The following is a 19,296-nucleotide window of genomic DNA, read 5'->3' as shown; positions in this document are numbered from 1 at the left end:
GTTTAGTCCTGGTTTAGTTCTGGTTTAGTCTTGGTGTAGTCCTGGTTTAGTCCTGGTTTAGATCTGGTTTAGTCCTGGTTTAGACCTGGTTTAAACCTGGTTTAGTCCTGGTTTAGACCTGGTTTAGACCTGGTTTAGACCTGGTTTAGACCTGGTTTAGTCCTGGTGTAGTCCTGGTTTAGACCTGGTTTAGACCTGGTTTAGTCCTGGTTTAGTCCTGGTTTAGACCTGGTTTAGACCTGGTTTAGACCTGGTTTAGTCCTGGTTTAGACCTGGTTTAGACCTGGTTTAGTCCTGGTTTAGTCCTGGTTTAGACCTGGTTTAGACCTGGTTTAGTCCTGGTTTAGTCCTGGTTTAGACCTGGTTTAGACCTGGTTTAGACCTGGTTTAGACCTGGTTTAGACCTGGTTTAGTCCTGGTTTAGTCCTGGTTTAGACCTGGTTTAGTCCTGGTTTAGTCCTGGTTTAGACCTGGTTTAGTCCTGGTTTAGTCCTGGTTTAGACCTGGTTTAGTCCTGGTTTAGACCTGGTTTAGTCCTGGTTTAGTCCTGGTTTAGACCTAGTTTAGTTCTGGTTTAGTCCTGGTTTAGTCCTGGTTTAATACTGGTTTAGTCCTGGTTTAGTCCTGGTTTAGTCCTGGTTTAGTCCTGGTTTAGTTCTGGTTTAGTCTTGGTGTAGTCCTGGTTTAGTCCTGGTTTAGTTCTGGTTTAGTTCTGGTTTAGTCTTGGTGTAGTCCTGTATTAGTCCTGCTTTAGTCCTGGTTTAGTTCTGGTTTAGTCCTGGTTTAGTTCTGGTTTAGTCCTGGTTTAGTCCTGTATTAGTCCTGCTTTAGTCCTGGTTTAGTCCTGGTTTAGTCCTGGTTTAGTTCTGGTTTAGTCCTGGTTTAGTCCTGGTTTAGTCCTGGTTTAGTCCTGCTTTAGTCCTGGTTTAGTCCTGGTTTAGTCCTGTATTAGTCCTGCTTTAGTCCTGGTTTAGTCCTGTATTAGTCCTGCTTTAGTCCTGGTTTAGTTCTGGTTTAGTCCTGTATTAGTCCTGCTTTAGTCCTGGTTTAGTCCTGTATTAGTCCTGCTTTAGTCCTGGTTTAGTTCTGGTTTAGTCCTGTATTAGTCCTGCTTTAGTCCTGGTTTAGTCCTGCTTTAGTCTTGGTGTAGTCCTGGTTTAGTCCTGGTTTAGTCCTGGTTTAGTCCTGGTCATTATAAACTCTATTAAGCGTCTGTGTTGTGATTAGCTTCATTAATATGCGCATGTGATTATGCAAATGAGCGCGCGGCTCATTAATATGCACAAAGACAAGTCCACGGCTCATGGGTCATTCACTCGTCCAGCAAAGACAAAAGGGACAAGTGTCTCTTATTATCAGCAGAGACACTGTGGGGCCTGAAGTGAACGAATGTGAAGTGAAGACAACGGACGAACGAGTGGAAAACAAACGCCACGCCGCCAAAAGTGTCCTCTGCTGCGGCGAGGACGTGTTTATGAGCGAGGGAGGGACGGAGGAGGGGTCCAGGAAACACGTTTAACCAATCAGAAAGTGATATTTTAAGCATAGAAGCAAGTTCACGGTCCTATTAGGAAGTTTGATTTCCAACAAAAAGGTGAGAACGACTAAGTGAAAAACTGTGACGTGTTTAACCCTTTAAGGACCTACACTTTTTTCTTCTTTTTTTAGCCTTAAAAACCATGTTAAAGGAAGTTTCAGCGTGTACTTCTGCCTTTATTCACACAACTACCTCTATTTTACACCTCTATCCATCCTTATTTTTACTTTGACGTATCAAATAACTGACTGGAACAACCCGGCGGGCCCTGCGCTCTGATTGGTCGTCTTCGAGGGCGACGTAAGCGCATTACCGTGATGACAGTGACGTATTTAAAGAGCCCCGTGCCTCTGCTTTGAGACGCCGTTTGTATTTACACAAAGCACAATCGGGTGCGGAGTTACGGTGATGGAAAGTTTGTGTTAAAGTGAAGTTCAGATTAAAGTCTAACAGAGTTTCAGACAGAGCAGTGCCTCCAGTTAGCGTCACACTCCCAGAGAATATGGATGACATCAGCTGCATCCATCTTAAAAACACCAGCCAAAACGATTCATAAAAAGTTCAAACTCCCCACACAAACATTCACACATTCAGGTGGGATTTGAACCACCAACCGTGTCATCTGTGGGCAAACGCTCTACCAGCTGAGCCACCGCCGCCTCATTTACTTCTTGTAGCTTCTTGTTTGCAGACTTAAAGTGGCTCAGGTGTGAACAGACTCGCACATTAATAATGCCATTGTGAATCACACTGAAGACGCTTTGAGATCTGTCCTAGCTCCCATGTACAAAATCCCCCCCCCCCACATAACATGAATGAAACAATCAAGTGAAATGAACCCAGTGAACTCATTTGTTTGGTTTATAAAAGGAGCACAGGACTGAAGTGGGTCTATTGTTGCTCGTTACACAATGTTTGTTGCTAAAACTGGCTCACGCTGCCCCCTGGTGGTAAAAGAATATATTTGTTTTTTCTGTATTAAATATAAAAAAAAAATAATAATCATAAATTTTAACTGAACTCTGTATTATAAACCAGTAGTCACATTAGTTTATTTATTTATTTTTATTTATTTATTTATTTTTATTTTTTATTTATTTATTTTTATTTTTTAAAGATTTTTATTTATTTTTTTTATTGAATTTTTCTAACATTTCCCGTGAGTTCCTGGCTCCTGTCATTAATCGAAATGCTCAGGGTCCACATTTGTGCGTTTAACTTTTGGATATTTCATGTGATCGATAGACAAATGCAGCTCTTGCGCCCCCATCTGGCAGCATGACATCATCACAAGTCACATGATCATTTCACTCTTAATTCACATGAACTCAAATCAAGACAAATATTAAATTCAAGCCATTTTAACTCAGAAAATCCATTGAATTCATGATTAATATTCATAATTCATGTTGATTTAGCTGAAGCAGGTGTTACGTTGTGTGTTATGTTGTGTGTTACACTGTGTGATGTTGTGTGTTATGTTGTGTGTTATGTTGTGTGTTATGTTGTGTGTTATGTTGTGTGTTATGTTGTGTGTTATGTTGTGTGTTACACTGTGTGATGTTGTGTGTTATGTTGTGTGTTATGTTGTGTGTTACACTGTGTGATGTTGTGTGTTATGTTGTGTGTTATGTTGTGTGTTACGCTGTGTGTGATGTTGTGTGTTATGTTGTGTGTGATGTCGTGTGTTATGTTGTGTGTTATGTTGTGTGTTATGTTGTGTGTTATGTTGTGTGTTACGTTGTGTGTTATGTTGTGTGTTACACTGTGTGATGTTGTGTGTTATGTTGTGTGTGATGTCGTGTGTTATGTTGTGTGTTATGTTGTGTGTTATGTTGTGTGTTATGTTGTGTGTTACGTTGTGTGTTATGTTGTGTGTTACACTGTGTGATGTTGTGTGTTATGTTGTGTGTTATGTTGTGTGTTATGTTGTGTGTTACGTTGTGTGTTATGTTGTGTGTTATGTTGTGTGTTACGTTGTGTGTTATGTTGTGTGTTACACTGTGTGATGTTGTGTGTTATGTTGTGTGTTATGTTGTGTGTTATGTTGTGTGTTATGTTGTGTGTTACGTTGTGTGTTATGTTGTGTGTTACGTCGTGTGTTATGTTGTGTGTTACGCTGTGTGTTACGTTGTGTGTTATGTCGTGTGTTACGTCGTGTGTTATGTTGTGTGTTATGTTACGTGTGATGTTGTGTGTTATGTTGTGTGTTACGCTGTGTGTTATGTTGTGTGTGATGTTGTGTGTTAAGTTGTGTGTTATGTTGTGTGTTACGTCGTGTGTTAAGTTGTGTGTTATGTTGTGTGTTACGCTGTGTGTTATGTTGTGTGTTACGCTGTGTGTTACGTCGTGTGTTATGTTGTGTGTTATGTTGTGTGTGATGTCGTGTGTTTTGTTGTGTTTTATATTTTATAGGACTGACCTTTGGCCTCTCGTCCAGGATCTGTTGTCTGATGTCCTTGTGTTTCTCCAGTAGTCTCTCGTGTCTCTTACTCTGAGCGTCCTCCAGCTGCACACACAAACACACACAAACACACACACAACACACACAAACACACACAAACACACACACAAACACACGCACAAACACACCCCCACACAAACACACCCCCACACACACAAACAAACACACACACAAACACACGCACAAACACACACAAAACACACAAACACACACACAAACACACGCACAAACACACCCCCACACAAACACACACACACACACACAAACAAAACACAATATAATCAGTTATCTTTATATACACCCACCTTCTCACCTTCTTGTTTTTTTTCTTTATTTTTCATACTTTCTACATTTCTACACAAACAGAAAACCTCAGACATATGAAGTGAGAAATCTGGAGATGTGTAGCAGTTTTGTAAATTGCAAATTTATTAAAGTTATTTATTTTCTGATATTTTGAGGTGTTTTTTAGTTTCTTTTTTGTTATTTTGAGGTTATTTATTTTTTATTTTTTTGTAAAACTGTGTCCTCTCTCTGTACCTGCTGCTGTCAGACTCATCATTTTTGGTCTTAAATGTTCGTATTAACCCTCTCTACAAGGTTCATCTTTTTTATTATTATTATTTTATTAATTTTTATTTGTGTTATTTTTAGTTAGTTTTTTTTTTTTTTTTTTTTTAGTTTTATTTTAGTTATTTATATTTTGATATTTTTAGGTGTTTTTTAGTTTCTTTTTCTTTTGTTATTTTGAGGTTGTTGTTTTTTTTTTTTTTGTAAAACTGTGTCCTCTCTCTGTACCTGCTGCTGTCAGTCATTTTTTGATCCTGGTTTAGTCCTAGTTTAGTTCTGGTTTGGTCCTAGTTTAGTTCTGGTTTAGTCCTAGTTTAGTTCTGGTTTGGTCCTAGTTTAATTCTGGTTTAGTCCTAGTTTAGTTCTGGTTTAGTCCTGGTTTAGTCCTAGTTTAGTCCTGGTTTGGACCTGGTATAGTCCTGGTTTGGTCCTGGTTTAGTCCTGACCCTGGCTAATCCCTGACTTGGCCTGATCCTGTTCTAGTCCTTGTTTAGCCCAGGTTTAGTCCCACTTTAGTTCCCCCTCAGTATCTCATGCACCGTGTCTGATTGACCTAGTTCTTTGTTAGACCTGGTTTAGTCCTGGTTTAGTCCTGGTTTAGACCTGGTTTAGTCCTGGTTTAGTCCTGGTATAGTCCTGGTTTAGTCCTGGTTTAGTCCTGGTTTAGTCCTGGTATAGTCCTGGTATAGTCCTGGTATAGTCCTGGTTTAGTCCTGGTTTAGTCCTGGTTTAGACCTGATAAGTTCTACATAGTGTTATTTATGAGTTGTTTCCATGTTTGGCTCTTACCCGTTTAATATACTGCACCACTTCATTCACAAACGACCTGTTGATCTCGAGCTTCTCTCTGTGAAAAACAAAACAGCAGCACATTTATTTAGCCTGTACTGACACCTGGTGGCCACAGTGAAAACTACACCCACCCAGTTATAGATATATTAACACAAACGTCTCATTTGAAAACAGCGAGGGGCAGATTTTAAGCAGAGAGGGAAAAAAACTGGTTTGCAAGGAGGAGTAAAGGAAGCTGATTTTGTTACTGAAGCATTTTCAAACCCTGGAATAAAGCGACAACGAGCCAATCAGAAGCTAATCAGGTACTTAAAGGTGCTCTATTACACAAAGCAGATTACGACATGTTATTCAAAAACACATATGAAGTCTGGATCTGTGACTCGGTGCGTAATTAAGTTGCCGCTTGTGTTCGGCTGATTTCTTTCTACTTTTTCTGGATAATGACGTCGCTAAATCACCGTAGCGTTGTCTCTGATTGGTCGATGCTGCAATTCAGGAGTCTGACGCTTTGGACGTGCAAACAGAGCGTCCACAGCGCCGCTCTCTCGCCTTAGACACGCCTCCACCATCGACTTTACACGTGAACTGGACGCCCCGGACGCCCCAGAGTCACATGACCTGACTGTGCTGTGCGTCCACGTCGCTCTGTCCACCGCGGCGTGTCCTTTATGTCTCCTCACGATTTAAAAATGTTTATTTAAATTTATGAATGACATTTGTTCTGTTGTTCTCAGTGATTATAAATGTTTTTAATCAATTTGAACTTTTGTATTTCAGGCGTCGTGTTGATTAAGACTCGTCCTTTTGAATGAAGCTCTAAGAAATGTGTCGTCCTCAGGAGAAGATCATGGCTCTGCAATTTTTTCTTTCTTTTTCTTTTCTTTCTTTTTTCTTTTTCTTAATTCTCTTTTTCTTTTCCTTTCTTTCTTTCTTTCTCTTTCTTTTCTTTCTTTCTTTTTCTTTCTTTCTCTCTCTTTTTCTTTCCCTTTCTTTCTCTCTTTCTTTCTTTTCTTTTCTTTCTCTTTCTTTCTTTCTGTTTTGTTCTTTCTTTTTCTTTCTTTTCCTTTCTTTTTTTCTTTCTTTTCCTTTCTTTCTTTCTCTTTTTTTCTTTTTCTTTTCCTTTCTTTCTCTTTCTTTTCCTTTCTTTCTTTCTTTCTTTTTCTTTCTCCTCTTTCTTTCTTTCTTTTTCTTTCTTTTTTTCTCTTTCTTTCTTTTCCTTTCTTTCTCTTTCCTTCTTTCTTTCTTTCTTTCTGTTTCATTCTTTCTTTTTCTTTCTTCCTTTTTTTCTTTCTTTTCCTTTCTTTCTTTCTCTTTTTTTCTTTTCCTTTCTTTCTCTTTCTTTTCCTTTCTTTCTTTCTTTCTTTTTCTTTCTTTCTTTTTCTTTCTTTTTTTTCTATTTCTTTATTTCTTTCTTTCTTTTTTCTCTTTCTTTATTTCTTTATTTCTTTCTGTTTCGTTCTTTCTTTTTCTTTTTCTTCCTTCCTCTTTCTTTCTCTTTCTTTTCCTTCCTTCCTCTTTCTTTCTCTTTCTTTTCCTTCCTTCCTTCCTTTCTTTTTTCTTTCTTTTCCTTCTTTCTTTCTTTCTTTCTCTTTCTTTCTCCAGGGCTGTGTTAAAAACATCGAGTATAAAACAACACTACGGGACATTACTGAACTAAAACTACGAAACACCAAGAATCAGGTCAAACTCTTTGGAAACACTGAGTCTGATTAAGTGTCTTTGTGATAAATGTTTTAAACTGTAGAGACTCTCGCTGTATAAAGTCTGATAAAGAGTGTGAGGTCAGGGGTCAGGGGTCAGGGGTCAGGGGTCGGGGGGTGGAGACATTCGGTGCACACTTCACTCACTCTTCAGTCACGTTTTTGTCTTTGGACTTGGCTTCGTTGATCTTTTCTTGTCTCTTCTTGTCCATTTTCTTCTTCAGTTCTTTCTTCTCTCTGAAACAGGGACAAGTTAAATATATTTACGTGACAAATGTTTGATTAAAACAGAACTTAAAAAACAAAAAAAACAAAACAACGCTTTTGGTGAAAATCAATAAATGATTCAAGATGTTTTATGTGGTTAAGATGAATCTACTTGTTGCTAAATGGACTTTTTGCAATGGGGAGTCCACTATATTAAAAGCAGCTCCAATAATCTTAAAGCTACACTGTGGAATTTTAGCCAAGAAACAGACTAAAGTTAAAGGACTTTTTTCTGATCTGTTCTAATGTCGTTTCCTCGTCACAAACAGACCTGGAGTTGTGTTTTTGTTTCATTCACACATGTTTAACACACAAACCTGCAGATTTAGACTGAGAAAACGCTCTGTTCCACCTTGTGATGTCATCAAGTGGTAAAACAGGAAGTGCTCCACTGTGTTTTTAAACTCCACACACCTTCATTTCTAGAATCATTTGGATCATTTCAGACCTGGAATTACTACTTATCTCTATTGAACTAAAGGTAAAAGGAGCTGTTAACTTGAAAACTACCACTTGATGACATCACAAGGTGGAACAGAGCGTTTTGAGGTTTGGAGATGTAACAGACTAATAATAAAGTGTGACTCAAACAAGTGTAAAGACTAAAAAACTAGGATCATTCAAACATGTGAATGAAACAAAACACAACTCCAGGTCTGTTTTTGAGGAGGTAACAGCGTTAGAACACAATGTAATCTCATAATATTGTATCCTTAACGTGATCAGACTCCAGAAAGTTACACAGTGTTGCTTTAAAAGTAAATACTACATAATAATACACGGAATTAAATTCCACTACTTATGACACTGGTCTTTTAAAGGTCCCATATGACACAAAACTGACTCTTGTAGCTTTAAGTCGTGTTCTAACGTCGTTTCCTTCTCCAAAACAGACCTGGAGTTGTGTTTTGTTTCATTCTCACATGTTTGAGTCACACTTTATTATTAGTCTGTTACATCTGCAAAGCTAAAAACGCTCTGTTCCACCTTGTGATGTCATCAAGTGGTAGTTTCAAAGTCAACAGCTCATTTTACCTTTAGTTCAGTCGAGATCAGCAACTCCAGGTCCTGAAATGATCCAAATGATTCTAGAAATGAGGGTGTGTGGAGTTTAAAAACACAGCGGAGCACTTCCTGTATCACCACATGATGACATCACAAGGTGGAACAGAGCGTTTTCAGTTTGAGAGAAGAAAAACTCAGCCTAAATCTGCAGGTTTGTGTGTATGTGTGAATGCCAACTGCCAATCTCTACTAAACTAAAGGTAAAAGGAGCCGCTAACTTTGAAAACCACCACTTGATGACATCACAAGGTGGAACAGAGCGTTTTGAGCTTTGGAGATGTTACAGACTAATAATAAAGTGTGAATGAAACAAAACACAACTCCAGGTCTGTTTTTGAGGAGGAAACAACGTTAGAACACGACTTAAACCTCACAAGAGTCAAATTTGTGTCATGTAGGTCATTTAAGCACTTCCTGTATCACCACATGATGACATCACAAGGTGGAACAGAGCGTTTTCGATGTGAGAGAAGAACCTAAATATGCAGGTGTAATTTGGGCCTTTTAAACGTGACCCTCACTTTTCGCAGAGGTCTCGTATCTTCTTGAGTTGTGCGTTCTGACATTCCTCTGCGATGGTGTTGAGCTTCTCCACCAGCTGTGAAAACAAAAACAACAACAACAACAAAAACAACAATGTGACTTATTCCACCGTTTTTCAGCCATTTTTTAAATCTTGATGCACTTTTGATGTTTAAAAACTTTATCAAACGACCCTAATTTGAGGAAAAAAGTGTAACTTGAGTGTGTGTCTGTGTGTGGCCCTGGGATCTGCAGAGTTGATCATTTTGTGTTTTTTGGTTCAGTTTTTTCAGGTCTGCAAAAGTATAAAACCAAAAAATATTACAGTTACTTACAAATACTGCACTAAATAACTTTGTGAAATACTTAAAGTGATTTTTACTTCTACGGGATATTAACCTCTAACATATATTTATGAAAGAAAGAAAAAAACTCTTTCTTTTTCTTTCCTTTTCTTTCTTTCTTTCTTTCTTTCTTTCTTTTTTCTTTGCCTTTCTTTATTTCTCTTTCTTTCTTTTTCTTTCTCTCTTTAAGAAAGACAAAGAAAGAACAAAAGTCTTTTTTTTCTTTCTTTCTTTTCTTTTTCCTTTCTTCCAGGACCACAGATGGATTGGCTCTGAGCTACAATCTGCCACTGTGCTCAATGTAACTCTACACTGTCCTAATAAACCAATAAATTAAATTATTTTTCTTTCTTTCTTTTTCTTTCTTTCTCACCGTACGTCACGCTGCTGCACATCACATCAGGTTTGTGAAGTCGTAGTGTCCAGTTTTGTGTCATGTTTTTGTATATTTATGGAGAGTTGTGGTGTGGGCTTGTGGGCGGAGCTTTGGACAGAATCGTACTACTAACCGTAAAGAGTGTTGGAATAGAGACTGGGAGAGATCGCTAAATTATTCAAACATGCATGAATGCGCGAATCTAAACCTTCTTCACACATGTTTTTGACGAGGGAACAATTGATCAGACACAACACGTCCTCTTTAACTCAAACTGAACATTTTTCCCAGACTCGAATTCAGTAACTTTATATTTTATTGATCAAACAGACGAACAGCCAGAGATTTACACGTCTAATGATTATTATTAATTCAAACATGAGTAATTGAAAACAGGAAAACAACGCCTGTCTGAACCTGTCGTCTTTTACTTCAGTGACTCCTGATTTACTGCGTTAGCGATGCTCAGTCTGCAGATGAAGTGATGTAGAAAATGTTCCACACTGTTGTGTTTTAGTGACGAGGTGTGACACAGTGTGGGAGAGTCTAAAGTCTGTAATAGAACATTTCCCTCTTCTCTCTTTGTTTTTGTTTACAGTGTTTGTTTGTTTGTTTGTTTACCTGTTTGATGTGCTCTCTCTTCTGGTACTTCTCGCTGTAGTACTGCTCCTGTCTCAGTGTGAGTAGTTGTTGTTGTTGTTGTTCTTTGAGTTCGCTCAGTCTCTGTTGACACTCCTGGTCCAGCTCTGACAGTTCCTGGTCCAACGTCGATAACGACTGCTCCGACCGACTGCACGGGAAACACAAACAAATGTAAACAGAACGCACACTTCTCTATATTTTGTTTTCACACGTTTGTGGCTCTGTGGAGCGCCCCCCGGTGGCTCTAGGTTTAGTTCTGTTTATTTTATTTTTGGGTCAGTGTTGATCACACTGCATCATCCAGAGCCACACGCTCACTCCCCCTGTACACAGAGGTATTTATTTCACCTGTCCCCCCTGTGGCTCTTACCTCTCCTTCCCTCCCCCTGTGGCTCTTACCTCTCCTTCCCTCCCCCTGTGGCTCTTTCCTCTTCTTCCCCTCCCCCCTGTGGCTCTTTCCTCTTCTTCCCCTCCCTCTTGTGGCTCTTACCTCTTCTTCCCTCCCCCCTGTGGCTCTTTCCTCTTCTTCCCCTCCCTCTTGTGGCTCTTACCTCTTCTTTCCCTCCCTCTTGTGGCTCTTATCTCTTCTTCCCCTCCCTCTTGTGGCTCTTACCTTTATTTCCCCTCCCCCCTGTGGCTCTTACCTCTTCTTCCCTCCCCCCGTGGCTCTTACCTCTTCTTCCCTCCCTCTTGTGGCTCTTCTTCCCTCCCTCTTGTGGCTCTTCTTCCCCTCCCTCTTGTGGCTCTTCTTCCCCTCCCTCTTGTGGCTCTTACCTCTTCTTCCCCTCCCTCTTGTGGCTCTTCTTCCCCTCCCCCCTGTGGCTCTTCTTCCCCTCCCCCCTGTGGCTCTTACCTCTTCTTCCCCTCCCTCTTGTGGCTCTTCTTCCCTCCCCCCTGTGGCTCTTACCTCTTCTCCCCCTCCCCCTTGTGGCTCTTACCTCTTCTTCCCCTCCCCCCTGTGGCTCTTACTTCTTCTTCCCCTCCCCCCTGTGGCTCTTACCTCTTCTTCCCCTCCCCCCTGTGGCTCTTACCTCTTCTTCCCTCCCCCCGTGGCTCTTACCTCTTCTTCCCTCCCTCTTGTGGCTCTTCTTCCCTCCCTCTTGTGGCTCTTACCTCTTCTTCCCCTCCCTCTTGTGGCTCTTCTTCCCCTCCCCCCTGTGGCTCTTCTTCCCCTCCCCCCTGTGGCTCTTACCTCTTCTTCCCTCCCTCTTGTGGCTCTTCTTCCCTCCCCCCTGTGGCTCTTACCTCTTCTTCCCCTCCCTCTTGTGGCTCTTACCTCTTCTTGCCCTCCCCCCTGTGGCTCTTACCTCTTCTTCCCCTCCCTCTTGTGGCTCTTCTTCCCTCCCCCTGTGGCTCTTACCTCTTCTTCCCCTCCCTCTTGTGGCTCTTGAGCAGGGCGGACCTCCTCCTCTGCTGTTGGCTCTGTAGTTCTGATACTCGAGCCGTATGTTCTTTGATGAGTTCCGTTGTTTTTCGGTGATGTTTTCGGACCAGTTCCTTCATTTCTTTGTACTGTTTCCTTTGCTCTCGGACAAACGCCTTCTGCTGCTTCAGCTCCTCCAGACTCTGAGCCTCCAACTCTGACCAACACAAGGACGAGACACAAACAAAGAGAACAATAGAAGGTCATAGGTGAATCTGGTATAATTAGTATCGAAAAAACAGATACTAATCAATTCTAAAACTAGTATCGATGTCTGTGTGATTCCCTCAGTCGTCCAGGTCTGATTCATAGTAAAAAAAACTAAAGTAAAATCTGTAAACTGGACAAAAAGTTGCAGGAGTGAAGACGTTTGGCTGCTTTGTTTGTACGTCTGCTGAGCTACATTAAGTGAGCACTGTCCCCGAGTCATAATTAGCATATTCATTCATTCATTCATTCATTTGTTTTATTTTTATTTAACGAGGAAGGTCCCACTGAGATTAAAAACCTCTTTTTCACGGGAGTCAAGAAGCAGCACATTTCAAAAACAAGTACAAACAAACAAACAACGTTAAAATGGCATAGATCATGAAAAACAGTTGCACATAATTGAGGCTTTGAGTTTAATTTTATAAACATTTAAGGACAACAGTTCAGTCAGTTTTCAGTCTTTCTGCAACAAGACGGCAACATCTGATCATTTGACCGCAAGAAGTAAGAGCCACTTTTTTTCCTTGTTCCTCGTTTCCTTCATTCATAATCAATGGCTGCTTTTTCACACGTATTAGCGTCCTGTCTCTGTCCATTGTTCTCTTTGTTCCCTTTGTTTGCTTTGGGTCTGACGGTGGCGCCAAACGTCTTCACTCCTACAACGATTTGTCCAGTGACGGATTTGACTTTTGAGCAGGTTTTGATATTAAAAAGCCTCATTCACAGCACAGAAATGAACCTTTCCTGAATATTTTTTTGTAGTATAAGTACAAGTACCACTATGAACCTACTGGACACTGAGGTAGTACACAGATATAAGGCCACATGGGGATGGAAAACAAAAAGTACTACCGTTTAAAGTGGAAAATCACAGTATATTGTGTAAAGAAAGAGTGTTTTTTATTATCATTGTGGTATCGGAATCGGTATCAAGTATCGAGTCTATGCCCAAGTATCAGTAAACAGAGCTTGAAATTTTTACTAAATTACTACTGGTATTTTTAGATGATAAAAGTAAGAGCAGAGTGAGTTAGCTGGAAATTTGGTATTTTTTGGTATTTATATCTAAAAAAAAAAAAAAAAAAATCTAACTCATGATTCATAAATTTAATCCGTGTTTTCTTCTACTTTTTTCTGTATAAATAGTAGTTTGTGCATGAGCTCCCCCTGCAGGTGTCGTCTTGTGAGTGCAGTTTGGGTTCAATACATAGATACGTAATAGTTTTGAGAGCTTTTACCACGCTCCCTTTCTTTAGTACCAGCATTACTACTACTACTACTACTACTACTACTACGATGGCTCCTCCGCTGCTACATGCAAATATAATAGAGAAGTGTATATTTACCTGTGAGGACGCTCTGGATAATGTCTTCAGTCTTCACCGCGGGCTTCAAAGAGCCTTAAAGTACAAAAGTACAAATAAAACTGTGCAAGTCTCCAAAAGTACTTTAAAAATACATCTTACACTGTTCTCTGAGCTCTGTTATAACGTCACAAACAGACCTGGAGTTGTGTTTTGTTTCAGTCACACTCTGCGTATTTAGGCTTGAGTTATTTTCTCAAACTTAAAACGCTCCGTTCCACCTTGTGATGTCATCGTGTGGCGATACAGGAAGTGCTCCACTGTGTTTTTAAACTCCACACACCTTCATTTCTAGAATCATTTGGACCATTTCAGCTAATCTGGAATCGCAATTTATCTCAACTGAACTAAAAATTAAACGGAGCTTTTAACTTGAAAACTACCACTTGATGACATCACAAGGTGGAACAGAGCATTTTGAGGTTTGGAGATGTAACAGACTAATAAAAAAGTGTTACTCAAACATGTGTGAATGAAACAAAACACAACTCCAGGTCTGATTTTGAGGAGGAAACACGATTATAACACGACTTAAAGGTCAAAGAGTCAATTTTGTGTCTTTAATGAACGTCGCATTTTTTTTTACATACATTGATTGATTGATTTGATTTTATTATTGTGTCTTACGTACAAAGAATGCCAAGCCCTTTAATGGTCTTATAAGACGCCATTAACAAAACACAATAGTCTAGACGTGTGTTACAAAAAACAATAGACTCATTTAAACAAACTCATCTGCCGTTTCCTCCAGACTTTACATAGAAATGAGGCAAAACTTATAAACATTAGAATTAAACATACAAATAATAATAATAATCAGGCTTTTGTTTCATTAAGTGGTTTAACAATTTTGTGCGTTTTTCATTCACTCTCATTCTACACTACAGTAGCCACAGCTGCCCTGGGGTAGACTGATGGAAGTGAGGCTGCCAATCTGCACCATCAGCCCCTCTGACCACGTTTACACAGCGGCGCTTTTCCAACTTCAAGTCACTCAAAGCTCTTTACATCAAACTACCACTCACACATTCACACACCAGCGCACACACACACACTGGGGTGAGGTGGATTAAGTGTCTTGCCCAAGGACACAACAACAGGATTCATCTGCGGGAGCCGGAATCGCACCGACAACCTGTGGGTCTGCGGATCTGGAGCCGTTCAAACCAATGATGAAGTTTATGTCAAGGGCGGGATTCGAACCACCGACCTTCAGATCAGCGGACAAACGCTCAGCCAAGATGGTGTCAAACTAGAGACCTTCGGGTTAGTGGGCGAGCGCCTAACCACTAAGACACCGTCGCCTCATAATGTGACTGGATGAAACGTTAATATATTTGTGGAGTAAGAAACTGTAATACGCAATAGTTCAGATGTATTACTATTCTGTATTAAAATAAATAATAATAAAATAAATAATAATAAATAAATAAATACATAAATAAATACTAAATAATAATAAAATAAATAATAATAAAAATAAATAATAATAAATAAATACATAAATAAATACTAAATAATAATAAAATAAATAATAATAAATAAATAAATACATAAATAAATACTAAATAATAATAAAATAAAAAATAATAAATAAATAATAATACATAAATAAATACATAAATAAATACTAAATAATAATAAAATTAATAATAATAAAATTAATAATAATAAATAAATACATAAATAAATAAATACAAAATTAAAATAAAAAATTAAATTAAATGTGGAGAGTGTGTGGTACCTGCAGGCTGCGGCTGATGCCCTCCCAGTGACGGCGGCTTGGGGGCGATGATGGGGGTGTGGCTCAGGCCGTTCTCTGCGGGTAACGTGACCCGAGAGTCCACCTTGGACTCACAGGGAGCGTCACTGCCCGCCTCCACCTAGAAACACATATGAGAATGAATAAACCCCCACCTACACCAGGAAACACATATGAGAATGAATAAACCCCCCACCTAGAAACACATATGAGAATGAATAAACCCCCACCTACACCAGGAAACACATATGAGAATGAATAAACCCCCACCTACACCAGGAAACACATATGAGAATGAATAAACCCCCACCTACACCAGGAAACACATATGAGAATGAATAAACCCCCACCTACACCAGGAAACACATATGAGAATGAATAAACCCCCCACCTAAACCAGGAAACAACTCCAGGTCTGTTTTTGAGGAGGAAACGACATTAGAACACGACTTAAAGCTACAAGAGTCAGTTTTGTGCAATAAGAAAACACTAGATTTAAGTTTATACTACGGAACATTTCAGGCAAAGAAACAACATGTTCATCAAACGAGTGAAACACACTGCCCCTTTAATATTCTGCCCCTTTAATATTCTGCCCCTTTAATATTCTGCATTAGACTCTACAGTGAGTCTGTGTTGAACCTGGTCAGTGTCAAACCCTGTAGATATAACTCTGGTCCCCAACACGGCTTCTCCTCCTCCTCTCCTCTTCTCCTCCTCACCTCCTCCTCCTCTCCTCCTCCTCTCTGCTCTTCTCTTCCTCCTCTCCTCCTCCTCTCCTCTTCTCCTCCTCCTCCCCCTCTCCTCCTCCCCTCCTCTCCTCCTCTCTCTCTGGAGTAAAGACTTTATTTCCCTTCATAGTTCATACTTGGCTCCTCTGTTTTCTTAAATCACGTTTGATCCAGAGCCGCCCTCCTGACTCCTCTGCTCCTCTGCTCCTCCTGACTCCTCTGCTCCTCCTGACTCCTCTGCTCCTCCTGACTCCTCTGCTCCTCCTGACTCCTCTGCTCCTACTTCACCCTCCCCTTTAACGTGAGAGCACAGACTGTGTTCATTATAAAAACCCTACACTTTAAAGGTCTGACATTAAGCAGCATTGACTGTCAAAACGCCCTGTTCCACCTTGTGATGTCATCAAGTGGTAGTTTTCAAGTTAACAGCTCCTTTTACCTTTAGTTTAGTGGAGATCAGCAGTTCCATATGAGTGTGTGTGTGTGGAGTTTAAAAACACAGTGGCGCACTTCCTGTATTACCACGTGACATCACAAGGTGGAGCAGAGCGTTTTCTGAGCCTGGTTGTGCAAAACACAACAGAAAACAGAGTAATATTGGCCCTTTAACACTGAGAAAAGTGTATAAAGTGTGTGGTGAGGAGTTTTACAGCCTTAAAACACATATAATAAATGTAAAAAATAAAGTTTTCTACTTCGCGGATTTCGTTCATTGCCTTGTTTTTTGTCTCCAAAAAGATTCGTGAGCGCAGCGGCTGACGACAGCAGGGGGCGGGGCTAGTGGGGGCGGGGTTACAGTGGCAACGGCTAAACTGGTTGAAATACAGTGAAGGATAAATAATAATAAAATAAAAAATAATACAAAAATTAAAACAAATAAATAAATTAAAAAAATAAAATAAAATAAAAAAATTAAAAATAAATAAATATTCTAAACTCTGGTCTCATTTGTGCTGCTGACAGGAAGACATATGCCTAAAATAAAATTAAATAAAAATAAATAAATAAATTAAATAAATAAAAATACAATAAAAAAATATAATACAAAAATAATACAAAAAATTAAATCAAATAAATAAATAAATAAAATAAAATAAAAAATAAAAAATAAATAAATATTCTAAACTCTTAGAAATATTCAAAAATGAACATATTCTTGTTGCTGTTCTTCTAAAGATTTGCACTGTGGCCTAAACAACCCACAATGTGTTGTCCACAGATGAGGACAGCAGGTCTCAGGAGGACAAGTTGATCGATCCGAAAGCGTCCGTGCTCACTTCCTGTTTGTAGCGCGGCGGCTAGCACGTTAGCTATGTCCATTTATATAAACAGTGTATGTTCTGCTCCCGTTGTTTTAATCCATGATCATCAAAACCCTGAACTGAAAAAAAAATCAGTTTTATTGTAGCTGAAGTAATAAGATCTGTAATAAAAATGTGATATTATAGTTGTAAAATTGAACGATTTTCACACCTAAAACAGACGGTGCAGATAATACGTCTTACAATACAATATTCTTACACTAATGGATAATTTTACAACTCAAATTAAGTTAAAAGTGTCATTATTATCTGGTACCACCGCCCTTTTCTCCATCTTTTTTGTGTATATGAGTTAGAACAAGTACAAACGAAATGAAACACAGGTGAACAGTTTGACCCCTCGCTCCTCCTCGCTCCTCCGCCTCCTCCTCCCTTCTTCCACAGAGTCACTCACGTCCTTGTCTCCCTCCTCCTCCCCGCCCTCCTCCAGCGTCAGTGCTGCGAGCTGATTGGCCCTCTGCTCCATCAGGTTGACGTAGCGAATGGGGTTGGACAGAGCCTCGATCACGTCTGGAAACAAAGACGATTTAACAGAGAAACAGTTAAAGCGCAGATATTAAACTATTCTCTGCGTTCTAATGTCGTTTCCTCGTCACAAACAGACCTGGAGTTGTGTTTTGTTTCATTCACACATGTTTAACACACAAACCTGCAGATTTAGGCCGAGTTCTTCTCTCAAATATAAAACACTCGCTCCACCTTGTGATGTCATGTGGTGGTCACAATACAACAAATCAAAACATAAGTGATCATCAGAAAATTAACATTAAAAGAGACGAGGAAGAAGAAAACCCTTTCAGTCATACGCCCAGATAAATAGAACCTGGTCTAGTCCTGGTCTAGTCCTGGTCTAGTCCTGGTTTAGTCCTGGTTTAGTCCTGGTCTAGTCCTGGTTTAGCCCTGGTTTTAGTCCTGGTTTAGTACTGGTTTAGTCCTGGTTTAGTCTTGGTTTAGTTCTGGTTTAGTCCTGGTCTTGTCCTGGTTTAGTCATGGTTTAGTCTTGGTTTAGTTCTCGCTTAGTCCTGGTTTAGTCCTGGTCTAGTCTTGGTCTAGTCCTGGTCTAGTCCTGGTTTAGTCCTGGTTATTCCTTGTTTAGCTCTGGTTTAATCCTGGTTTAGTCCAAGTTTAGTCCTGTTTTAGTCCTGGTTTAGCCCTGGTTTAGTCCTGGTTTAGTCCTGGTTTAGTCCTGGTTTAGTCCTGGTTTAGTCCTGGTTTTAGAGAGACTGGAGGTGACTGCTGGAATCATTTGGATCACTTCAGTCCTGGAATTTCCAGTCTCTACTGAACTGAGCTGTTAATCTGAAAACTACCACTTGATGACATCACAAGGTGGAACGTCGCATTTTGGGCTTTGTAGATGTTACAGACTCATAATAAAGTGTGACTCAAACATGTGAATGAAACAAAACACAACTCCAGGTCTGTTTTTGTGGAGGAAACAACATTAGAACACGACTTAAAGCTACAAGAGTCCATTTTGTGTGATATAGAGCCTGTAAAAATAAATACACATCTGCACTAAATACTGCGTGTACTTGTAGAATTATACTTTGTAAATAGTTGTGTTACCTGCAAACGTGTCGGGCACATAGTCCTTCACCTCCACATACACAAACAGAGCCGGCAGTGTCAGAGACTGGTTCTTCTCATTCCTCAGGCTGATGTAGCGATAACCTGCACAAAACAAACATGTGTATAGGAATTTTAACTACGACTACACAATTCTGGAAAGTTTTTTTTTTTTTTTTTTTGCTGAGAACTATTGGGATTAGATTAAATTTGCAATAATTAGAATTCTGTTCAGAGTCAACACCATAAACAAGACTGAAATATGAACATAATGAAGTAAAAGTAGTAAAGTACTGCACTTAAGTATACATTTTAGGTATCTGTACTTTACTTAAGTACATTTTACAGTGGATACTTTTTGCTTTTACTTCACAACATCTGAAAGCAGTACCTGTACTTTCTACTCCACCACATTTTTGAGGAAAAGTAGAAAAGTTTAAGTATTTTTTATGATTGTTTGAGGGTTTATTTTACACGTTTGTATTTTGAGGAAAAAATACTTTTACTTTTTACTCTTTAAGTACATTTTTAAACAGGTACTTTGATACTTTTACTTCAGTAGATTTTTTCATGTGATACTTTTACTTGAGTATTTTTTTGCTCTGGTATTTGTACTTTTACTTGTCTTACATC

The 19,296-nt window shown here is 39.4% G+C and overlaps 1 protein-coding gene across 1 annotated transcript in view; it reads right to left on the bottom strand.

The window, feature by feature from the left end:
* Positions 1–19,296, bottom strand: part of LOC117393057 (1-phosphatidylinositol 4,5-bisphosphate phosphodiesterase beta-1) — a 328,875-nt gene that overhangs the window by 32,973 nt on the left and 276,606 nt on the right. The window contains exons 23-32 of the mRNA XM_033991233.2: positions 18,664–18,768; positions 17,489–17,604; positions 15,024–15,162; positions 13,262–13,315; positions 11,643–11,862; positions 10,262–10,430; positions 8,920–8,996; positions 7,214–7,303; positions 5,361–5,418; positions 3,960–4,046 (exon numbers count right to left, since the gene is read on the bottom strand). Coding sequence (XP_033847124.1) covers positions 3,960–4,046; positions 5,361–5,418; positions 7,214–7,303; positions 8,920–8,996; positions 10,262–10,430; positions 11,643–11,862; positions 13,262–13,315; positions 15,024–15,162; positions 17,489–17,604; positions 18,664–18,768 — 1,115 coding nt within the window. The remainder of the gene's footprint in view (positions 1–3,959; positions 4,047–5,360; positions 5,419–7,213; positions 7,304–8,919; positions 8,997–10,261; positions 10,431–11,642; positions 11,863–13,261; positions 13,316–15,023; positions 15,163–17,488; positions 17,605–18,663; positions 18,769–19,296) is intronic.

This window comes from Periophthalmus magnuspinnatus, chromosome 24, assembly GCF_009829125.3.
Source record: "Periophthalmus magnuspinnatus isolate fPerMag1 chromosome 24, fPerMag1.2.pri, whole genome shotgun sequence".
NCBI lineage: Eukaryota > Metazoa > Chordata > Actinopteri > Gobiiformes > Gobiidae > Periophthalmus > Periophthalmus magnuspinnatus.
This window is presented reverse-complemented; position numbering and strand designations above follow the sequence as displayed.